Source organism: Notothenia rossii (genome assembly GCF_949606895.1).
Source record: "Notothenia rossii genome assembly, chromosome: 6".
NCBI lineage: Eukaryota > Metazoa > Chordata > Actinopteri > Perciformes > Nototheniidae > Notothenia > Notothenia rossii.
Genome location: NC_136909.1, coordinates 18,197,226 through 18,216,956, shown reverse-complemented (window position 1 = coordinate 18,216,956; position 19,731 = coordinate 18,197,226). Strand labels below are relative to the sequence as shown.

General features: G+C 41.8%; 2 protein-coding genes across 2 annotated transcripts; both read left to right on the top strand.

The window, feature by feature from the left end:
• The first annotated feature begins 2,028 nt into the window (after nucleotides 1–2,028).
• star (steroidogenic acute regulatory protein) lies at nucleotides 2,029–4,577 on the top strand. The gene is made up of 7 exons (XM_079689119.1): nucleotides 2,029–2,283; nucleotides 2,480–2,587; nucleotides 2,756–2,886; nucleotides 3,057–3,215; nucleotides 3,492–3,676; nucleotides 3,841–3,934; nucleotides 4,051–4,577. Exons 1-7 carry the CDS (start codon nucleotides 2,220–2,222, stop codon nucleotides 4,168–4,170), a joined length of 861 nt encoding a protein of 286 aa, XP_079545245.1. The 5' UTR covers nucleotides 2,029–2,219; the 3' UTR covers nucleotides 4,171–4,577.
• A 3,267-nt stretch (nucleotides 4,578–7,844) lies between these two features.
• elmod3 (ELMO/CED-12 domain containing 3) lies at nucleotides 7,845–19,192 on the top strand. The gene is made up of 13 exons (XM_079687580.1): nucleotides 7,845–8,000; nucleotides 9,304–10,100; nucleotides 11,188–11,259; nucleotides 11,351–11,425; nucleotides 11,518–11,587; nucleotides 12,346–12,408; nucleotides 12,512–12,600; nucleotides 13,123–13,246; nucleotides 13,671–13,793; nucleotides 14,176–14,306; nucleotides 14,620–14,696; nucleotides 14,806–14,933; nucleotides 15,322–19,192. The coding sequence occupies exons 2-13, from the start codon at nucleotides 10,065–10,067 to the stop codon at nucleotides 15,561–15,563; spliced, it is 1,230 nt and encodes a 409-aa protein (XP_079543706.1). The 5' UTR covers nucleotides 7,845–8,000; nucleotides 9,304–10,064; the 3' UTR covers nucleotides 15,564–19,192.
• Nucleotides 19,193–19,731: the final 539 nt, after the last annotated feature.

Here is a 19,731-nt window from a genome sequence, read left to right as displayed (position 1 = left end):
GTCATTAGAAACAAGCATATGACCCACTTTGGGTGCTGATTCTTTGTCTCAGAAAAAAAAGAGCTTTACAGTACCAGAGACATTGGTCCTGTCCTCTGCAGCTGAGTAATGTGTCAGAGAGTAGGCTAGAGTGTGTGTTATTAAACGAGAAAACTCCCCCTGCAGAAGGCCACAGCGACTGATGGATAATTCATGCCATCTAGCCAGATAGGGCGAGGTTGCAGGTTAAGGTGACTTCAGTATTTCTTGGGGATTTATTAATCTGTTCCTGTTATCTCTGCTCACTTATCAGATGACCTGCTACCCTCATGACAGGTTTCCATTCCTGTGGTTATGTGCACTGTTGACTCTGAGTGCAGGTCTGACATGCAGCTTGCTGAGGCAATGTTGCTGTTAGATAGTTTGGATTGGTCTTGGACGGAGTTAAAGCAAGGTTGTGAAAAGAGGCTTGATAAAACATGTTATTAACAGATGGTTACGCTTGATGATTAGGCAAGACTTTTGGAAAAACTTCCAGAGGGTGATTCATTCTCACAACACAATAATTAAGGCCGGTGTTTAGATGTCGGTAATATGAAAAGTGATGTGTTTGAAAAATCAAACCGCAATGGAAAAACCGACAGGGTCGCTGTTGAACAACATGAACCCTCACTGAGTACTTTTGTTTGACCTACACTTTCAAAAGGAAACTTGACTGAGCTTACTGTACATGATTGTTTACTGTAATGACCTGTTTTCTGGATCATTATATCCATGCACATAAGAAATCATAGCAATTACCCAAATATGTAAGAGAGAAAAAATATATTATCTAAGAAAATAGTCTTCTAATGTTCTTTTAACCAAAAAAGTAAATGCTAACAATTATTAATTGTAGTGCAGTAGAAACATATACTGTAGAGGCAGGATATGGCAATACTCAAGTAAAGTACAAGTATCTTAAAGGGGCCCTATTATGCTTTTTGGGGTGTACCCTTTCCTGTAGTGTAATAAAGGTCTTTGTGCATGTTAATGGTCTAAAATCCCAAAGTTCCCCACTATGTAACAATCGCGTGTCTATATAACGCTCCAAAAGATTGTACCTGATGGCTAAGGGGCGGGACATCTCTAAGCGTTTGACAAATCACAACAGAGCCGGCCAGCTAACCAATCAGAGCAGACTTGGTTCTGGTTTCAGACAGAGGGTGAAAAGAGGTACTGCATCACAGGCAGTATAAGAAAAATAAATACCTTTTTGAACATTAAAGCATAATATGAATGTAATAACTGGTCACAGCAACACAAATGTATTCTCTAGAACTCCAAACAGAAGTAAATAAGTCCAATTCTAATGCTGACTTCTTATATATCAATACAAATATCGTGTTTATGACCAAACCAGTTTTAATCAAGGTACAACACTGCGTGATGTTTCTTTTTTGTGGCTGTTACATAGGATCTCAGGTTTCAATGACCCCAAACAGAACATTAGGGTTAATGACTGCTCATTTCCACTCAGTGATAATGAAAGCAGCTTCTAGCTCATACTAAGATATCAATCATAAAAGGGAAGAACCAAACCCAGTGTAAATCTTTTTGCCCTCAAATTCCAATGAGGTTTTAGGTTGTCATGGACCATTAAGGAATGTATGAGTCACTCAGGGTCTCTCCCAATGACCTCTCTCTTGGGCACCCTCAATACCGAAGTCTCTCATATCTCACACTGGTATGTGGATGTTTGTGAGTGTTGTGTGTGTGTGTGTGTGTGTGTGTGTGTGTGTGTGTGTGTGTGTGTGTGTGTGTGTGTGTGTGTGTGTGTGTGTGTGTGTGTGTGTGTGTGTGTGTGTGTGTGTGTGTGTGTGTGTGTGTGTGTGTGTGTGTGTGTGTGTGTGTGTGTGTGTGGGCCCCGGCACAGGACGTTATCTGACAGTGTTTGTGGGAGTCTGAATCACGCTCGTAGTGTCTGCCGGGCAACCTTGGCGACATGGCCGTAGGAACAGCGAAATGATGTGTGTGTTTATCTAGCCTACTGGTGATAGCCCCACGGCCTTGTGGGCAATGCTCCTATATATACAGGCACTTTCAAACCTCCACAGATAGAAATTGAAGTCCTCTCTACAGCACGCTCAGCCTTTGGTTGACTTCTCTCAAGAACTTTTACAGCTCAGTCAAACTTGCATCTTTTTGATCGACTTTCTTTCCCAACGTAATTATTATCTTTAAAGCTACGAGAACAGAAAATGCTGCCTGCAACCTTCAAACTGTGTGCTGGCATCTCTTATCTGCACACGAGGAACATGACAGGTGAGTAAAAGAGACATTGGGGATTTTTCACTCGCCAAGTTATTTCCGTCCTTTCCTTAAAAACGCATCGTATTTATGAAGTTCTGCATGGAGCCCAGATCAGTGGCTAAATGAATCAATTAAGGAAGAATCTCAGGGTATACTGTAATAGATCCATGGATTTAGAACTCTACTAACTGTTTAACTTTACTCCCAGGTTTGAGGAAGAATGCCATGGTGGCCATTCACCATGAGCTGAACCGACTGGCAGGTCCCGGCCCGAGCAACTGGATCAGCCAAGTCCGCCGACGAAGCTCCCTCCTCAGTGAGTACTTACATGTGAACACTTGAAACAGAAGAAAAAACGCTGCCATTGAAACTGCACATAAGTCTGAATTATAAACAGATAGTACAATGATTTGCTTGTGAGGTATTTCTCCTAAAAACGCAGAAACATAACAATGGAATTGGATTGAAATGTTTTACTCTCTAGGTTCTCGGATTATAGAGGAGGAGGGCTACAGCGAGGAGGAGATGTCTTATTTGAAACAAGGTGAGGATGCACTGCAGAAGGCCATCAGCATCCTCAGCCAACAGGACGGCTGGACCATTGAAACGGTCGCAGTGAGTACAGAGACACACAGAATAAAATAATGCATTTGACTGCATCATGAATAAATTCAAACATTGCAGCTGCTGCCACCTTGTGAACAAAGGTTTGACTTTCACAACTTAACATTTTGATCAGTATATGTAATGTAAACATAATGTTATCAATTGGCATCCGTCCTCAGGCAAACGGAGACAAAGTCCTGAGTAAAGTGTTGCCTGACATTGGGAAGGTGTTCAAGCTGGAGGTGATGTTGGAGCAACACCCTGACAATCTGTACCAGGAGCTGGTGGGAAATATGGAGCAAATGGGGGAGTGGAACCCTAACGTCAAACAGGTTAAGGTATGAGAGATACAGCGCAAGGGGTTGGAATTAGGGCTGTAATTTAAAATCACCTTTATTAACGAGTAATCTGCCAAATTATTTTCAAGATTGGTAGAACAATTGTTTAGTATAATAGTCAGAAAATATTGAAAAATGTCAATTCCAGTCAAGGAAATATCTTGAAATGACTAGTTTTCGTCTGCTGATTTAAATTCAGTCTAAAACACAAATACCAGACAAATATATCATATATATACAAGGAAACAGATAGATTTTCACAATGTTGTTCAACAGATCCTTCAAAAGATCGGCCAGGACACAATGGTTACCCATGAGGTCGCTGCAGAGACCCCTGGAAATGTGGTGGGGCCGAGGGACTTTGTCAGCGTCCGCTGTGCCAAGCGCCGTGGCTCCTCCTGCTTCCTGGCAGGAATGTCCACTCAGCACGCGAAAATGCCCGAGCAGAGGGGGGTGGTGAGGTAAGTGCCCACATTGTTTATTTGTTGTGATATCTGCATGCATCATATTACATTATTCATGTGCCATGAGTGGAGTATGTTATGTATCTATGTCTACCACTAGTTTGCAATTGAGTAATGGGAATACCGTACGACTTTTACATTTAAATCATCCTATTTTTAAGAGCGGAGAATGGACCCACCTGTATAGTCATGAAGCCCTGTGCTGAAGATCCAAATAAGACCAAGTTCACCTGGTTACTCAGCATAGATCTAAAGGTACACCTGCCGTGTCTACCTTTGTATTTCCCACAGTAACCACAGTGATTACAATTAAAATAATACAATAATTAAGATTTAAAAACCAGATCTAACACAGTCTTTGTCATCTGCAGGGCTGGATCCCGAAGACGATCATAAACAAGGTGCTCTCTCAGACGCAGGTGGACTTTGCCAATCACCTCCGGCAACGGATGGCTAATAACGTTTCTATGGAGATGGCTCATGCCTGCTGACACAAAGCGCCTCTTGAGCTTTGGCACAGTGCGCTCAACAGTGGCAGAGGAGCAACCCCTGCTCATTAAAAAATCACAGAAATCTGCTCACAACTACTGTACCACTACGCAAATCCAGAATGTATCAAAGGAGATCGGATGAAGATGATGCTTGTCTGAGATCTTAGGAAAATATGTTGGTTTCAATTGGAAATTGTATGTTTTTCATACCCTTTTTAATAGATAATCTGTCATAAACGTGTGCAGTGAAACGTTGAACAAACGGCACATTGTTTCCATCTAATAACCCCCCCACTTGTTGCCCTTCCTCTGCTGAGAAATTGCACCTTTATTTTACTGTTTTATTTATTGATGTTGCGCTGATGCCATTGCAATGACCGCAAATAAAATAAACAATTGCACAGTCATTGGTGTTTATGTTTTTATGCTTTTTTATGATGCTGTTTAGTTAATGATTACTCTCTCCTTTCCTAAAGCATGGGAAGAACCTTAATAAAAGTTCATAACACATTTCAATGGTTAAGCTTAACTAAAAAGATAAAGAATAAAAAAACACAAAAAATTACTGAAATTCTTCTCCTATAGGAAAGAAAATTCACAAGCAAAACTGAAGACCGAGAACTGATCTTAGAAACTAAATAGCAACTGCACAATCATTCCACTTTGACAGGAAGGAGAAGTATACATTCGAAGTATATTTTTCAAATCATGAGATACATGGCTTGTCTTCCTGTTCCAAGATGGGTTACTTTTCAGACTGACATTTTGCCAAAACGAGCAGGTGTTTGGCAATTCAGATGTGTAAGAAAACCCAGCAGCGAGCATTTTGTCGTTCAGAGCCAGCAGCACATTCCCCAAGATCGAGTAACGGTGGATTTCATCCCAAACAGGAAATCTGTCTTCCATTAATGCAAGTTGTATAACCTTTTTTTCTATCTTGTGTGTCGATTCAAAACGTTTTGCAACAGCTAATTTTTCTTACATGCATAGTGCAGAGGAATAGATGTCTCACTTTATGTCGCACTTGCTAAAGTTGAAATATGAAGCGAGCTGACTGTAACCTGGTAGGCTGTTATATACTCATTTTCTGAATTAAGGCCTAAAGCTCCTTACACACCAAGCCGATTTTCACCCTACTCAGATTGGCGTGTACTGCACCGTCGTGTCTTTTCGGCCGTGCCGACACCTTCCGCCGCCGATTCAACATGTTGAATCTGGAGGCCGTTCCGTTAGGAAGTGTTCTTTGGTTTCAGTTTGGTGTGTAAGAGGCGTAAAGGTCCTTACACACCAAGCCGATTTTCGGCGTCGATAGATGTTGATAGATATCGGGCCGTCGATGAGCGTTGTGTCGCCCTACTCAGATTGGTGTGTCTTGAGGCCCTGACACACCAGGCCGAAATCGGCCGTTTTCGTTAGTTGGACGACGAAGCGTGCCCTGTCGCCCAAACTCAATTTGGTGTGTCCCGCACCGTCGGCCGTGACACGCCTTATTTGGCCTTTCATGACCACCGCCGCCATGCATCAGCCACAGGCAGTCGGCCAAAGAAATCACTCTGATCGCTTCCGCCTCTTGAGAGACTGTTGCTTGAGAATGTCTTCCACAAGCAACACTCCAATGGCTGATAGCTCCAGTACCACACAAAACTTGTTTTCGATGGACAAGAGTGAAAATGGAACGCACACGCTATTGTTTGTTTATATCACGCATTCTGTTCTTCTTCTCTGTCTTCCGGTTGTTGCCTCTTTTGAATGATGAATACAAACTACCACCGCCTGCTGGTAAGGAGAGTTATTGCCACTCACGCATGCGCAGTTCGTACGTGCTCGGCTGAAGTCTTTGCGGTGTGTTCCAGTGCGACACATTGCCAAGACGCAGGAGAACACGGCGACGCAACAGTTGGCGTTGGCGAGTTCTCTGGTGACTGCTTGGTGTGTCAGGGCCTTCGGTGTGTACTGCACCGTCGTGTCTTTTCGGCCGTGCCGACACCTTCCGCCGCCGATTCGACATGTTGAATCGGGAGGCTGTCGGCCAAAGAAATCACTCTGATTGGCTGTTCAGCTTAGCGAATCAGTGCATGAGAAGCGAAACAGAAGTGAGGGACCCAAACAAACTATTTAGAAGTCAAATCTGAGATTTAATTTAACTCCAGCTCGACACAAGTTCGGGAAAGCCCCATGAGCTTTTCGCTGTAGAGTGAAAATCGAACGCACACGCTATTTGTTGTTTGTTTGTATCACGCAGTCTGTTCTTCTTCTCTCGGTTATCACGCAGTCTGCCTTCCGGTTGTTGCCTCTTTTGAATGACGAATACACATTACCGCCTGCTGGTAAGGAGAGTTATTGCCACTCACGCATACGCAGTTCATACGTGCAACTTGGCCGTCGGCTGAAGTCTTTGCGGTGTGTTCCAGTGCGAAACATGGCCAAGACGCAGGAGACGTGAGGCGACGTGGGGCGACGTGAGGCGACGTGAGGCGACGTTCCATCGGGACGTGTTCTTTGGTGTCAGTTTGGTGTGTAAGGACCTGTAGATAAATGTGCACTTTGGTTGATCCTGACTCCATTTTCCTCTAAATAATACACATTTCAGCAGAATAGTTCAGAGGGCTGCCTTGTGCAATGCAAAACAAACATGTTTTTGCCCTGAAAGAATGTTCAACAGGGTAACAATTGACATCTGCTTATTATCCCTCAAAATCTGAACACAAGCAGATGTGAGGAAAGTTGTTGCCACTTTTTAGATCTTGTTCCATTATTTTTTTAAAGGGAGAGGAGTGGAGAAAATCTGGGGGAAGAATGATCCACTGCCGAATACGTTGTATAATAAGAACAGGAAGACAAAACATGCTATTTGGCAGTCACATCAAATCCCTGGCACTGATGACAGCCCTTATTAAATCTCAGTTTTTTTTTCTTCTAGCGTCCTTGACTGAAAAGCATCTCCAAACAACAGCTTTTATTTATTTGAGCAGAGGTGGAAGAAGTACTCAGATCGTGTACTTAAGTAAAAGTTGATGCACTATTTTTTCCTCTTTTTCTGTTTTATTGTGTTGCACTGTTGGAGGAGCCTGTGACCTAAGATTTTCATCGTCATAACTACACTGTAGCTATGTTCGTATGACAAATAAAAGCCTTGAACCTTGAACCTTGTTGAAGTTCCAGAGTGTAATACTCTGTCTGTTACAAGTAAAAGTCCTGCTATCAAAAGGTTACTCAAGTAAAAGTACAAAAAGTATTAACATCAAAATATACTTAAATTAATAAAAGTAAAAGTACTCATTACTTTATACTTTATACTTTATACCTCTGAATTAGTGGGGTAGTAAAATGTGTAAATATTCAAGTAAAGTACAAATCCCTCAAAATGTTACTTCAAAACAGTACTTGGTTAAATCTACTGAGTTACTTTACATTGCTGCTTTTGAGGAACAAGTAATTGCACTTTATAAGCTTTCTGGAGAAATGGGTTTTTAAAAAATGTGTACTATAAACCATTTAATGATGAATACATTCATACTTTTCTCTTTACTGTATTTTAACAAGAAGAGAATCTGTGCTGAAGGGAGGAGTGGAAGGAAGTCGCACAACTCTCCTCTCTTCAATATCTGTGAAAGTGAGAGAGAGAGAGAGAGAGAGAGAGAGAGAGAGAGAGAGAGAGAGAGAGAGAGAGAGAGAGAGAGAGAGAGAGAGAGAGAGAGAGAGAGAGCATGACGTAATGAAGTTACAGTCCGACAGGGAACCACAATTCCCATGATGCATTTGAAATTACCTTGGCCACTGGACGGGGGAAGGGAAGCTGAGATTGGAGGGAGAAACAGTCAGAAACTGAGGTACTTTTAAAACCCTTTATAATATCTTGTAATATTTTCGGATATGCCATACCACGCAGTGTTTTGTAGCGTTTTTTAAATCTGCCTTGGAGACAAAAGCAGTTTAATTCGTATGGTGCTGTCGGATTTGGGACTCCATCCCCGTTACAGTTCAATAGAGCTACAGCTAGCCCGTTAGTTAGCCTGACAGCTGGCTTTTCTTCTGTTAGCTACGTCTCAGCTACTTCAGTGCACTTGATATTCATGACACTTAACATGAGTTGTTTTTTCTAATGTGTTTTCTAAGTGCTGGTTTGCATGCAGGTTTTGCAAGCAGTGATTTGTCTGTTTGAGCAGAAGCTGTAGCTGCGTCTTTGTGCCTGCGGGGTTGCTACTGTAGCTGACATATTGCTAGCTTGTCGGTTGCTATCATAATGTAAGCTAGCCGAGGTTGCTACTGTAGCTGTCAAAGCGGCGATGTGTTCAACTGTCATCGGATAAAGTTGGACTGTTTCCAACATTTTCAGATGTATGTCCTGGCTCTGAGCATGGACTCTGCAGTGCTGGACTTTGACAGTAAACTATAACACATTTTAGGCATACAAAAAAATGTTGCTGTGATTCAGACAGTAATGGAGGAAGTCCTCAGATCCTATCGAGTAAAAGTAATATTTCTGTACTGTAAAAATACTCCATTACAAATCAACTGTACATAGTTATTTCCATGTAATGTTTTATAGTAGTACAATGTATTCGTTTTATTGTACTGCATTGCACACATTTTGACACACTTAAATGTCAAAAATTAAAGTACGTAATGGAAAACACAAATGTGTCTTTTACAGTTGAATAATTCAATTATTGATAACATCAAATCAGCTGTTTATTGTTTGAGATCATTTTTTTGACGATTTAACGTGCTAATGATATTTTAATACATAACAGCATTAAATTACATACACTCTTTATATGTTATGTATGTACAATCTAAACTTGTAAAGCTTTCAAATAAAGGTGGTCAAATAAAAACTGAATTTCTTGTAGTGTAGAAAAAATGGCATTAAGTAAAGTACAATTATCTCAAGTATAGTAAACGAGTAAATGTACTTTTTGAGGGCCACTAAATGTGGGTTGCTCTGTGAAAAATGACATACAAAGACAATAAAAACAACACTTTTTGTTAATATAGCTAAAAGTTCTAATTTGATAGAATTATTTTTGGCATGATTAAACCTATTTGTTTCACATTTTTCTTAAGTTATATGAACAATCATGTTAATAATATTGAATTATGTGTGCAGTTTAATGATTCTTTTTGTTTTAGTTTTCAGATATTGTGTACATATGACAGCCCCTGCTCTGGACTCTGAACATTCAATAACTCTTATCCATGACCCCCATCTCACTGGAAACCTTCTCATCTTACGTTGGACGCGTGCTGATGTTTCATGTGAGGCTAAAGACACAATAAACCCAGCCAAGTAAATTAAACCTTACTGGTACCTCTATGTGTGCACTGGATTTGTCTCTTGAGTGCCAAAGTAATGAAGACTCCTGGACGGGGAGAGCCCAGTCCTGAAAAGCAATGTCATCCTCCACCTTCTGTGTACGTGTGATGGAGCTGAGGAGTGGACCCAGTGGCCAAGAAGATCTGCGGAGGAGAGGAAGGAGGCAGGTTTCCAGGAAACTTGTGCATTGATGGATTGCAATTTCCTCCCGTCAGCTCTTGTAGACTGATACCTGCACATTCCTATCAGCGTACGCACTCAAGATTACACTTTAGAGTAGCTAATAAAACAAAGCTGCCATCAAAAACCACACAATCATCGCGGATACACAGATGTGCACATTATGGATTTCTTCTGCCAGTGACAGTTTGTGGAAATCACACTAGGGGGACTGTGGACGTTGAGTTCTGTGTGTATGAAGGAGAAGTGCATAAATACTTGCTGTCACTACTAATGTACAATACAGAAACCATGGTGGTCCTTGCATCGGCTCCTCAGCCCATCGTCGTCCACGACTACAGCAGCCTTTAGAGGCCGGGATCAGGAACACGCTCGCCAGCCAACACACTCATATGCAATGGAAGAAGACATTGATGTCACACCCCACACTGAGGTACTGTTGTTTTACCTTTTAGTCTTAGAGTTTGTGATCGTTTAATCTTATTCCAGTGTTTGTGTTGACAGCAAGCTAACACCATTAAGGCTGAAGGCAACACCTGCTGTGTTGGTCAACAGGATCAAAGTAGGCGCTTTATCGCTGCTGCCATAGTGAGGTAGCCAACTTCAGGTACAGAGATGCAGCGTGACTACCCAATAAGATGATTGATGGATTGACTCCAACTTTTATAATAATCTTTCAAGTAATATTTCATGCAAAAAAAGCTGAATAGCTGCTTTTTTTGTCTCTTAAATATTTAGATTGTACCTTACTAAATATCCGTGGGAGTCCGACTGACATAACAAGCAAGACATCACATCAGTCTTAAAGAAACTGAGATGGATATTTTTACTATTTTCTGACATTTTCTAGATAAAACAAAACATCAGTTATAAAAAACAATTGTTTGTTGCAGCCCTACTCACGGATAAATGTTCCTTTCCTGCTCCACAGTGTTGTATTATAAACAATTAAGAGCTAATTAGTTTAAGCAGTTCTGTCACATGTGTTTAACTTAAGGCCTAAGGTTAACAGTTCACCCTCGGCGTTAGCTCTAATCTCTGGACCGACTTGCTTGGCATGTTGCTTTGGCAACAGCTGAGAGGGCATTTTTCTCATCCCGAGCTTGATTTCCTAGCCGTAACATTACTTATTGCTCCATGGCCTCTATCCTTGAGTATTGCTTCCTATGTAAACAGTTGTATAAGTATGTCTCCTGCTTGGCTGGATGCAACGTAACAGGGCAGGAAAGGCTTTCCCTAAAGGGAGTGCACCTTTTGAAATGAACTAATCTACCTACCACCTTTACTACCAGCAGAGGAAGCATCCTTATAAAACAGAAGCACTGAAGTCTTAGCAACCATTTTCTTGTTTTAATTAATATTTTTCACAAGTTAGTTTTACATTTCAGGGATGCCAGAAAAAAGAGGATATAAAGAAGCATGTCATGATAATGAATTGCCTGTCTTCTGTGAGCGCTGCACAGGCTTTACATTGTGGGCCTGTCTGAAGCATCTGCTCTGTGTTGCTGTTCTTGTGTTAGGGCCTGAATGGTTTGTCCCATGAATGTAAACCATTAGAGGAAATCACCAATGGACACTCCAACCATAAGCCTGTGAGTAAAAATCACGTCCTTGATTTATTCTAATTAGTTTTTCCTTGCGAGTATTTTATCTAGGAATGAACAATTCAAACTTTCTTCTCAGGTCATGAACGGACTGATAATTAGTCATAATGTCAAAGAGCAGACCAACGGCAGCGCACCACTCAGATCCCTGCCGGTAATTCAATTTCATCCTAAGTATCTGACTGTAGCCAACATCTCCCTCCTCCTTTTAGATGTAATGTAATCCATTCCTTGGTAATTGTCCAGATTTCAGCACTGAAGCAGAATGGTCTTCTTCAGACTCTGGCAGCCGGAGGGGACCAGCCTCAGCCTGCAGGTAACACACACATACTCTCACACAACCTCTCTATTGTCTCACATCCTCTTCCCACAGGAATGTGAGAAGTGTATCCTAGATACCAGCCAGGTAGAGCCTTTCCCAAGGGGTGCAGGTTACCTGCTTCGGGGAAGCAGAGGGTCTCAGTGGCCCTCTTAGTGATGCAGGCGTGTTAGACAGGAGGGATTTGTGACTGAGGATGAACTGGAGGGGTGTCAGCCGATGCACCACAGCACATTACTCATCTCCCCTCATCAGTGCTTCTAGTCCCGTTAGTGTGTGAGCGTTTGTGTCACAATTGGGTTTATTAGTTTGTTTTCTTACCTTGTTTTTTAAAGAAGTGAATGGATCAGGCCCTCCCTACATGCTGGACATGGATAAATCATAGACTCAAGCACGTGCACTGTTCTCTGCATCAACCCATCGCAAATCAGACGCCTTCACAAAACCATGCATGTTTGCTATCCTGGCTCCAAAACGATCGAACGAGCTCCCCATTGATATCGGCACTGGTGAAATCTGTTTCCACTGCGCCTTGGTCCAAAAAATAAATAAAGATGTTTCTCTTCTGCACGTAGCACTTACAAAAGTTTTCATTATTTGAAGCCAATGCAGTAGCGCTTACTGATAATGTACCTGCAGGATTATTTCTTTTTAGGTTTGCTTCTCCATGGTTGAATGCACTGATTGCAGGGCGCTTTGGATGAACGCGTCAGCAAATGAAATATATACCATGTAACTTAAAATCTTCTCTACAGAGGAAAATGTGGAGTTGGAAAAGGCCAGAGAGGAGTGGGAGGCTCTGGAGAACGTCCAACCAGGTCAGAAGCATCTCCCTGTTTCCCCCGTTTGCATTCAGATTGATGAATTCTTTAGTCTGTAAGTTGCTGTTATAAAGATTTATTTGTATGTAACATCCCCCAGCTCTCACTGAGGACTCGAACCCAACCCCGATCATCTCCTTTAATGAAGCCTTGCAGTACTTCCAGACCACAGACCTCGGGGATTTGCTGGTATGAAACGCTGCATAACCAAACTCTCAAATATAAGCTGATATCTCAATAACAGCCAACGCTCTATATTTGCTGGGGGATCAGTCTGTTGGAACAGAAATTCTGCATAATGCACATTTCCACAGCATTACATCTACCAGTTGAACATTGTTTTGCTATATGCATACACTCTTCACAATAAAAGCTTTGCAGGGATGGAAAGGGAACTGCTGGAAGCATTTCATTGTGAAAGTTTACATTAACAGCAGACACAAGCAACACCAAGATAACATAGCAAAGAAACGCACATTAGAAATCAAATAAAGACCTATGTCAGCCGTGTGTGGGGTAAACTAAAAAGTGTTTTTGTATAAAAGAGGGATACACATACTGTGCTTACAGCAACAAAGTAGATACAAATAATGGTATTGGTCATTCTGATCATTTATTTCAATAAGAATCATATACTTTATTTGTATGTATCAGTGGATTATTTCTATTGATAGCTCTAAAACCTCCCCACACCCCTTTACCTCTCGGTAGAAGAACATCCAGCCCACCATTCGCAGGACCGGTCTGGCCGCGATCACACACTTCCTGTTCGGACCTCCACGGCTGCACAGAGAGCTGCTGGAGGAGAGGGACCTGGTGTTTGCCATCGCACAGTGTGAGTGTGTGTTTGCCAGTGTTATCTGCTAGCTGTGTCTCAAACTCATGAGTGTTGTTGGTTTTGTCAGAAACACATTGAATTTAGTGTGTGAGTCTAACCAAACATCCCCCCTGACTTTCTGTCAAGTCCTGTTGTTATCATTGTTAACAATAAGTTAAGTAAATCAGTTACTCAGAGACTTGTATTAAGTATATTTTCTCTACAATGAAAATAAAGACAGATTTTGAAGTTTTTAATTTTTTGTGCTCCATTTTATTCATGTCCCTTTTCTTTAAAAACGATTCCATGTTAATACAGTCACCGTTTGCTATATGATGTCAGTGCCGACTCAACATCGTTTCAACAAGCATATCGAGTAATAGTTTTTGGTTTAAAAATAACATAGATTTTGACTCCTATATATCTGTGTGTTTTTCTACAGGCCATGTGGACAACAGCCAAACCGTCCACATGCGGGTCCTCCAGACCATTTATAAGAGGCTGATAGGCAGCAGGCTGGACTGTCCTCGCTTCGGGGCGCACTGGGAAAACATCGGCTTTCAGGGTAAGACTCCTGCACACACCATACTGCACATATAGGTTCAGGTCTGTGGATACTCATATTCAATTGGGCGTTTGCTGGGGCTTTCTTGAAATATATTCTCATTTCCAAATATCAGTTACTTTCGCTTCATCTGTCGATCCTTCGCTTCCCTGTGTTTGGAGGAGTGAAACTTGAGAACGGAGGAGATTAATGATTGTGTGAAATTTGAGCAGCAGCGCTCATCATTCAGCTGCAATGTTACACTGTAGTGAACTGCTCTTTGATTTCACAATTTTATAGCTTTTCATTGTTAAGAAATGTAAAGTGCATTAGTGAAAGTCTAGCAATATGAAGTATGTCCACTCTAAACAAGTAAACGGCATGTTTTTCTGTGTTTCTGCAGGTACAGACCCAGCCACTGACCTGCGTGGCACTGGTTTCCTGGGTCTGATGCATACGCTGTACTTTGTGATGGACCCAGAGACTCTACCGTTGGCTAGAGACATCTACAAGTTATCACAACACCCCACACAGGTATCCGCAGCTCAGACACACGTCCACTGGGCAATGAGCTCGTACCAAAGGCAGCTCATGTGTGCATGCAAGTATTTGATTTGGGAATCATATTTCACTAATCCTCCAGAGACACTGAAACACCTCCCACTGCCGGCGAGCTGCTGTAAGCTGACCCTGACCTTTGACCTCCCTGCAGAAAGATCTAGAGCAAAAGGAGAATTTCCCCTCAGGGATCAATAAAGTCAGCTTCAAGACGATCTTGTTTTTTCTTGTAACCTCTGAAAGTATTCTGTGTGGACTCAAAATTCCTTGTGTATTTCCTCGGTTTTAGAACTTTCCATTCAGTGTGATGTCAATCAACATGACCCGCATCGCTCTGCAAGTACTCAGAGAGGAAGCTTTGTCAAAGTGAGTGACTGCTCCTCACTTTGGTTTCTCTTCATTCTTGAGTTTTGGCTTGCAATATTTTTGTCACACACGACCTCTTCCCCAATGCTCTCTCTCTTTGGTCTATCAGGGAGTGCAATCGTCGTCAGCAGGTGGTCGGTGTGCTCAATGACTTCTACGTTGCCACGTATCTGCACCTGTACCAACTGTGGAAGACCCAACAGAAGACCATCGTAGACTCTGGCTTTGTACTAAAAGGTAAAGAAAATGGTATATCGTTTGTACTATAACTTAACACTTTGAAATCATGCTTTTTATTGTATTAGTGCTGAGACAAATCAAACCCTTTAATTATGCCTGCAATCATTTTATTTTGTGTCCTTAATTTAGCCCTTAGGGTCCCATTGACATACAGAAACTTTTCTTCCTAAAATGAAGCTCAGACTGAATATTGGGGGGGGAAAACTGCCAGCTGGCTTTTGCTTGGTATTGAATGCTCATAGATGCAAGTTGTGGTATCAATGTTTTCCTGTAATCTTCTAAATGTATCAGTCAATAGGTCAATACTCAGTTTGCAGGAGCTCAGTTAAACACAGATTGTCCTCCCGGCACGAGTCCCTCAGTGTCTGTCTGTTTAACCCTGCAGAAGTGGAGCTGTTTGCCAAAAAGAACCCGAAGCAGATGCTGCGCCGACTAGAGGTCTTCCTGAAAGAGAGGCGGGCAGGTGGGGCCCCCCGCGGGACGTCGCCGGACCCTCAGGCCCAGCAGCCCTCTCCCAGCCTCGGGGCCAGGGCCGGGTCGGGACAGGGGAGCAAAGGAAAGGAGATGCACTTCACAGGAGTGTGTGATCTACCGCCAGACATGGAGGGAGAGGCCAGACTCATCTAAGCTAGACTCTCTCTCTGTGTGTGTGTGTGTGTATGTGTGTGTGTGTGTGTATGTGTGTGTATGTGTGTGTGTGTGTGTGTGTGTGTGTGTGTGTGTGTATGTGTGTGTGTGAGCAATCGTGTTTGTGAGTGCATCTATCGCAGTGTGTGCAAGTGGCTTACTCTCAGAGATAAACCCCACCAGTCCCTGATCTAGGACCTGCTATCTGAACCTATTCAAACACTTCCACTCCTTCCTCTGACGCTGGGGTGCTGCACTTTGATCAGATTAAGCTTTCGGAGTTATATTTGATTTCTTTTTTGTTATTAATGATTAAATTATTATTTTTTTAAAACATAGAACAGTTGACTATAAGGAGCTAAAGCAGGTTAGAAACACAGCAAGTGATTTTTTTTTTTTTGCACTTTTCTGTGAATTTAGTAGCCAAATAGATAGCTGCCAAATTCTTGTGGTTAAATCCTAACCTGCCTAGATGTCCAAAACGTACACTTGTGTGTCCCTAGGGTCCCTCAGTCAGGGTGTTAACAAGTAGAAGAGGGAGGGGCTTCTCCTCCCTCGCTCTGAGATATAGCGCCATCACACGAGCATGCTAACAGCTCATTTTACATACTGTCAAACGCTCTGTTAACTTTATGGTGATACTAGAGACATTAACCAGTTTCCAGCCGTGCTACAGGGGGGAAAGAGGCAGGTTTTTCTCTCGGTGGGAGTGGGGAGCGGCAGATCGAAAAACCCAGGGAGGTTACAGAAGATTTTAACACAATAGACTTTGAACGCAGCCTGCTTTGAAGGTCCGGTCTCATGCATTCTCTATTAGAGCGTTAATGAAATGTCTTGTGAAAGATGTGGACGCTCAGCCCAGATGTATGGGGGGTAGAGCCAGGTGTTTCATGGTGTGTGTCGCCAGGGGTCTGATAGACTAGGTCCAGAGCTTCCACGTAATGTGGGGGAATATATTTTAAATAATAAAAAAACAAAACTATTTTAGTCTTTTCTGAAGGGACAGCGGACCATAACTTCACAGTTATGTTAAAGCACTGTAGAACTTTGTTATGAAACTTGATGACTTTGTGGCCGTTGGAAGGGTTTTGATTTACCCCACCAGAACGTATGAAAATCTTTTCGCGGTTCAAGCCAAGGAGACACGTCATAACAGAGTCTGTGCGCTCGGCTCGTTCCCGGATAAAATCGAAGGTCTGGTATGAGCTTTCTCTACATTCCGTTATAAAGCATGTGATTGTATGTTTTCTTTGACAGTTAAACATTTATTCCAGTGTGTGTGTGTGTGTGTGTGTGTGCGTGTGTGTGTGTGTGCGTGTGTGTGTGTGTGTGTGTGTGTGTGTGTGTGTGTGTACGCTTGTGTGTGTGACGTGATGAATGAGCTGATATTGATGAAGGGTGCCTCTCTTCGGAGATGTATGGTACAGTATGCAATCCCAGCTCTCACTCAATGATAATCAAAACGATTTTGCTGTGTGACGATGGAAATCGTTCCTAACTTCAGGGTTTGTGCGCTTGTGCGAGTGAATGTGTTTGTGTGGGCGTGTGTGCGTGCGTGTTTGTTGTATGACAGGAACTGACTACAGATGGGGTGCTTTCCTCTGCACACAATAAGCCAGCTTTACTAAGTACTTGATCCATCAAGCTGCAAAGACGGTACATTTTGTCGTTTTAAAAAATGGTACAGAACATTTCTTAGGGCAAAATTTACCCAATAAACTAAGAAAACATTATTTGTTTAAAAAAACCAAACAGATGTTAGTTTTGAACACAGCTGGCGGCTGGGATGGGTAGAGCTCCTCAGCAAAGCTGGTTCCTTCTTTGTGCTTATGTGAAACCGTCCCCCATCGTTGTAGTCTTGATCTGTAGCATGTTCAGGTAGCACTAGTACTGTAGCATCCTATAGCCTCCTCCTCTTCGTAAAGCTTGTTGATGTCATGTCTCAGTTACAGTCCGTAGTGTCAATGGGTGCGCAAACTGTTACTACTATAGCACATTTATTTCGTATTTGCATCAGGCCTCCTTCAGTAGACACACATTTAGGTGGCGCAGCGTACGTTTCGGAGAGATGTGGGATAGGCTTGACGTGTTATTGAGCTCACCCTTGTCTTCTAAGAAGGTAACAGAAAAAACGGTGCCTACGTCCAGTGGAGCCACGAGGGGTAGAGCGCTGGTTTGTCCTGGCTTCCTTTTTGTTTTGTTTTCTTTCATTTGAGCCACCGTGCCACATTAGACTTCCTCCATTCATGTAACGCAGTAAACAGAGTCGACGTGACCCCCTAAAACATGCAGGCCTAAAGGGTATATACATAAAGACACACTATGGTCCACTCGGATAGTTTGCCATCTCCGTTCTCCACGAAATATCTTCAAAAAATGAGCTGATGTAGTTTAGCCAATTGTTTGCAAGTGTTTTGATCGAACAGGAAAATTTGCACTGTTGTAGATATTTGATAGTGTGTGTGACGTATGCAAGAGGAAACAGGCCATCTTCAATAGCCAAAATGTCCATTATCGCCCACCTCATTAAACTTCGTGGAGTCCTCCCTCTAAAAAGAAATTGCACCATATATTTGATTTCACATTTAGTTTTATGACATTTTTAAACTGAGGCGCAGTACTGTGTATGTAAATCAGGAAGTTTGTATATAGAGAATTAATGATTGTAACTGTATGATTGTCTGTAGGGCATTATACTGAAACACATTGCTTACCTCAAGACTTGAGACAAATCTCTCTTTTCTCTCTCCTGACGTTTGTTTGGCCTCTCAGTCAGACTCTTTCTTTTTTTTTACGTTTCCTTGTACCTAGGCCTTCTCTCATACCATTTGGACATGTTATATATTGTATAATCTACTCCTGAAGCACTATGGTATAGCAAACTAACACAAAAGCTGGTCAATGTTATGTGTAATCTATTTAAAGACACATTTATAGACACTATATAGGCCCACACGCGCTCATCTGCAGATGATAAAATCCTTTTTTAAATGATCTATAATTGGCTGATGTTTGAAATAAAGCTGGGTTTCTTGTGGCTTCAGTGATAGTACAGTATACATTTTGCTGTGTTTAAATGTTTGATGTCTGGAAAACACTCAGAAACAATCCAGTGGGTACAGCTACAGTCACAAACAAATAAATATATGATTGTAAAGATATACGTTTGATTAGGAGTCATAATACAGTGTATGCTTTGACCTTGGTATATATTCAGTATCCAAACAAGGCCTGATTTATCAGCTCATATTACCAAGACTTATATTTTTAGCGGTTCTAATAGATCATATTCTTATGCGTTGATTATCGTTTCAAATCTCCTCAGTTGTGAAACCAGAACCAAGAGAAAAAAGAAAACGGGTTCTTGCAGGATGTCGGATGCTCTGAGAGGTGTGGTGTGAAGTTCAGCCGCTCGGCAAATACAATCACTTCTTTAAATATCCTGCGCTTTATATGAAGGTGTTTTACTGTTGCCGTCGTCGTCATGTCCCTCAGAGCATTTTATGACTGTACCTTGATTGTAGAAGCCCTATTTTATACTGAGAGTTATTTCAGAATACAGTATGTGCTGTTGTACATTAAATGTATCGTATGGAGAAAGCTAAATAAATGCTGTTAAAAAACTAAAATATTTTCTGTGTGACTTCTTATTGAATTTAATGAATAATTATACATGTACTGTCCATCAACTCCACATTACATACACATTTTTATAGATAAATACATCGTTTTTTCCCTTACAGATCGATGTACGTTGCCATGTTGTGACAGCATGGTTTCATAGCCAATTACATTTCTCAAAGAGAAGATTTAATACATTTCGTTTTCCAAGATCTGAAGCTTTCTCACCACCACTGTCATTTCTATGGCTGCAACTTAAAGTTATTTAAACTATTAATCTCTGATGATTACTCTTCCATTAAATGATTCATTGTGTTTAATTGTTTTGATTCAAGTGTAAAAAAGGCATACAAATTCCTGAGAGCTCAGTCACGTAGAAGACAAAAAGAAAAGAAGCAAATCCTAAAGAGGCCCTATTAATTAAATTCTGCATATAAAATGGCCCGCAAAGACTAAAATCCCTGTGTGTGTGTGTGTGTGTGTGTCCCCCCCCCCCCCCCCCTGCCTGAAACGCCTCCATTGAACTGGTTTGTATACCTCCATAACA